Source organism: Triticum urartu, chromosome 7A (assembly GCF_056163025.1).
Source record: "Triticum urartu cultivar PI428250 chromosome 7A, HENAU_Tu73, whole genome shotgun sequence".
Lineage (NCBI taxonomy): Eukaryota > Viridiplantae > Streptophyta > Magnoliopsida > Poales > Poaceae > Triticum > Triticum urartu.
Window position 1 is genome coordinate 489,346,073 of NC_141879.1, and position 1,753 is coordinate 489,347,825.

At 52.9% G+C, this 1,753-nt stretch overlaps 1 protein-coding gene across 1 annotated transcript; it reads right to left on the reverse strand.

Moving 5' to 3' along the window:
- Positions 1-558: 558 nt before the first annotated feature.
- On the reverse strand, positions 559-1,312 carry LOC147960092 (putative E3 ubiquitin-protein ligase SINA-like 6). Its single transcript, XM_087533134.1, has 2 exons — positions 1,250-1,312; positions 559-1,167 (listed from the first exon to the last, which is right to left on the reverse strand). Exons 1-2 carry the CDS (start codon positions 1,310-1,312, stop codon positions 559-561), a joined length of 672 nt encoding a protein of 223 aa, XP_087389260.1.
- Positions 1,313-1,753: the final 441 nt, after the last annotated feature.

Genomic DNA, 1,753 nt, shown 5'->3' on the forward strand with positions numbered 1-1,753 from the left:
GCGGAGTCTAAGCTGGAGGCGCGAGGTTTTGGTTAATGTGCTGGTCAAACACGGCACCAACACGACACGAGCTTCGGCTACCTAGTGCGCAGGCGGGTGAGTTGTCCAAGTATAGACACAACCATGCCCTCCTTGGTATCTGCGCCTCGACTTATGCACAGAGAAATTAGGATCGGAGGGAATACTACTAGTAGTAGTATTACTTTGATGTGTCACGCCAACTCGCACACGTATGCAACACTTCATGAACAAACAAGCATATAAGTTGTTATACTTCTTACCCAAAGGATCTTTATATCCAACAGACACAAAATATCCGTTCGACTATTGGAAATTACTTTAACTGTTGATCCGATGTCGAAGTAATTGCTGCATCGCCACCAAAACCCACTATCTCTTAAGCTAAAGTAGAACGTGCTAACCCCTATATTAGCATATTACTAAGATAAACAAAAGGCACTATAGAATCATTTAGGACGTGAGCTTGTCAATCTGAATGTGGAGGGACACCAGCTTAGCCCCGGCCAGCAGCTTGAGCGGAACTGTGAAGAAGGTCAGCTACTGCACGGCGACGTCATCGGGATCCTTGTTGCTTGTCACCTCCATTTCCACCTTGACGGCGTCGGTCCTGCCTTTGGGCTCCCCCGGCGGGCCGTTCACCCACAGCTTGGCCACGTAGTGCAGCAATGGGGACGCCCCTGCTCTGATGCAGACGACCGACACGGCGATAGGCGCACTAATGTCGAGCACGCCGCTGAACAAGAAAAACACGCGGCCATCCTCCTCCGTGAACACCGAGAGTCGTGGCTCCAATAGTGGCACTTGCAGCTGCAGCACCTTGCCGTACTGGATCCTGTGCATGGGCATGGGATGCACGATGCTGATGTGGTGGGAGAGCGTCGGCGGCGGGCCTTCGTAGCCGCAAACAGGCACGAGGCATTTGCAGGGCGCGAGCGAACACACACTTTGAGGATCGGCGAGCTTGTGGTAAGTGGCGTAGAGCCCACAGCCTTCGTGCGGGCACTCCACCCTCACTGAGGAGAGGACGGCGTCCACCGCCGTGTTCCGCACGTCGAAGCCACCGCCATGCTCGCCCTTCTGGCACTGCCGCTGGTTCCTGGGGCACTCGACGCGGTAGTCCGCACAGGCCAGGTGCCCTTCCTCGCACTTCACAAATCAATCGAACAACACGCCAATCAAGAAACCTGCACCTTGCTCGATCAGCCGAACAAACGAGGTGTATTCGAACCTCATACACTGGAGGCTTCAAGGGGCGGAGGCACAAGGGGCAATGGAGCAAGGTGATGTCCATCGAGACCATAGAGAGCTCTATCGTCGCGTCCTGTTCCTCGGCATGATTTCGCCCTCCTCGTGCACAACCATCTCTCGGTTTAGGGCCGGGGCATTACAAAGCTTTACCGTCACATATTCATACTACTTCAAGGTGCATTAAATCAACACATGCAAGTATCAAAAGGAAAGTCACGGCATGCATGCATGCGTTGTAATTAATGCATCGATAAACGCAAATTATTGAAATATATCGAGTGCAGTGCTTTGATGTGTCGCGTCAACTCGTATAACAACGAGAAGTTTGATTACCATGACGCCCTCTCCCTCGCGGACTGAGCTCCGGTGCCTTAACTGCACCTGCCTTTGGGTGTATGACAGGTGGGCCACCCACCTATTGGGCCCACCTATCATACACGCAAAGGCAGGAGCAGTAATTGAATGAAGATGCATCCCTCCCTCG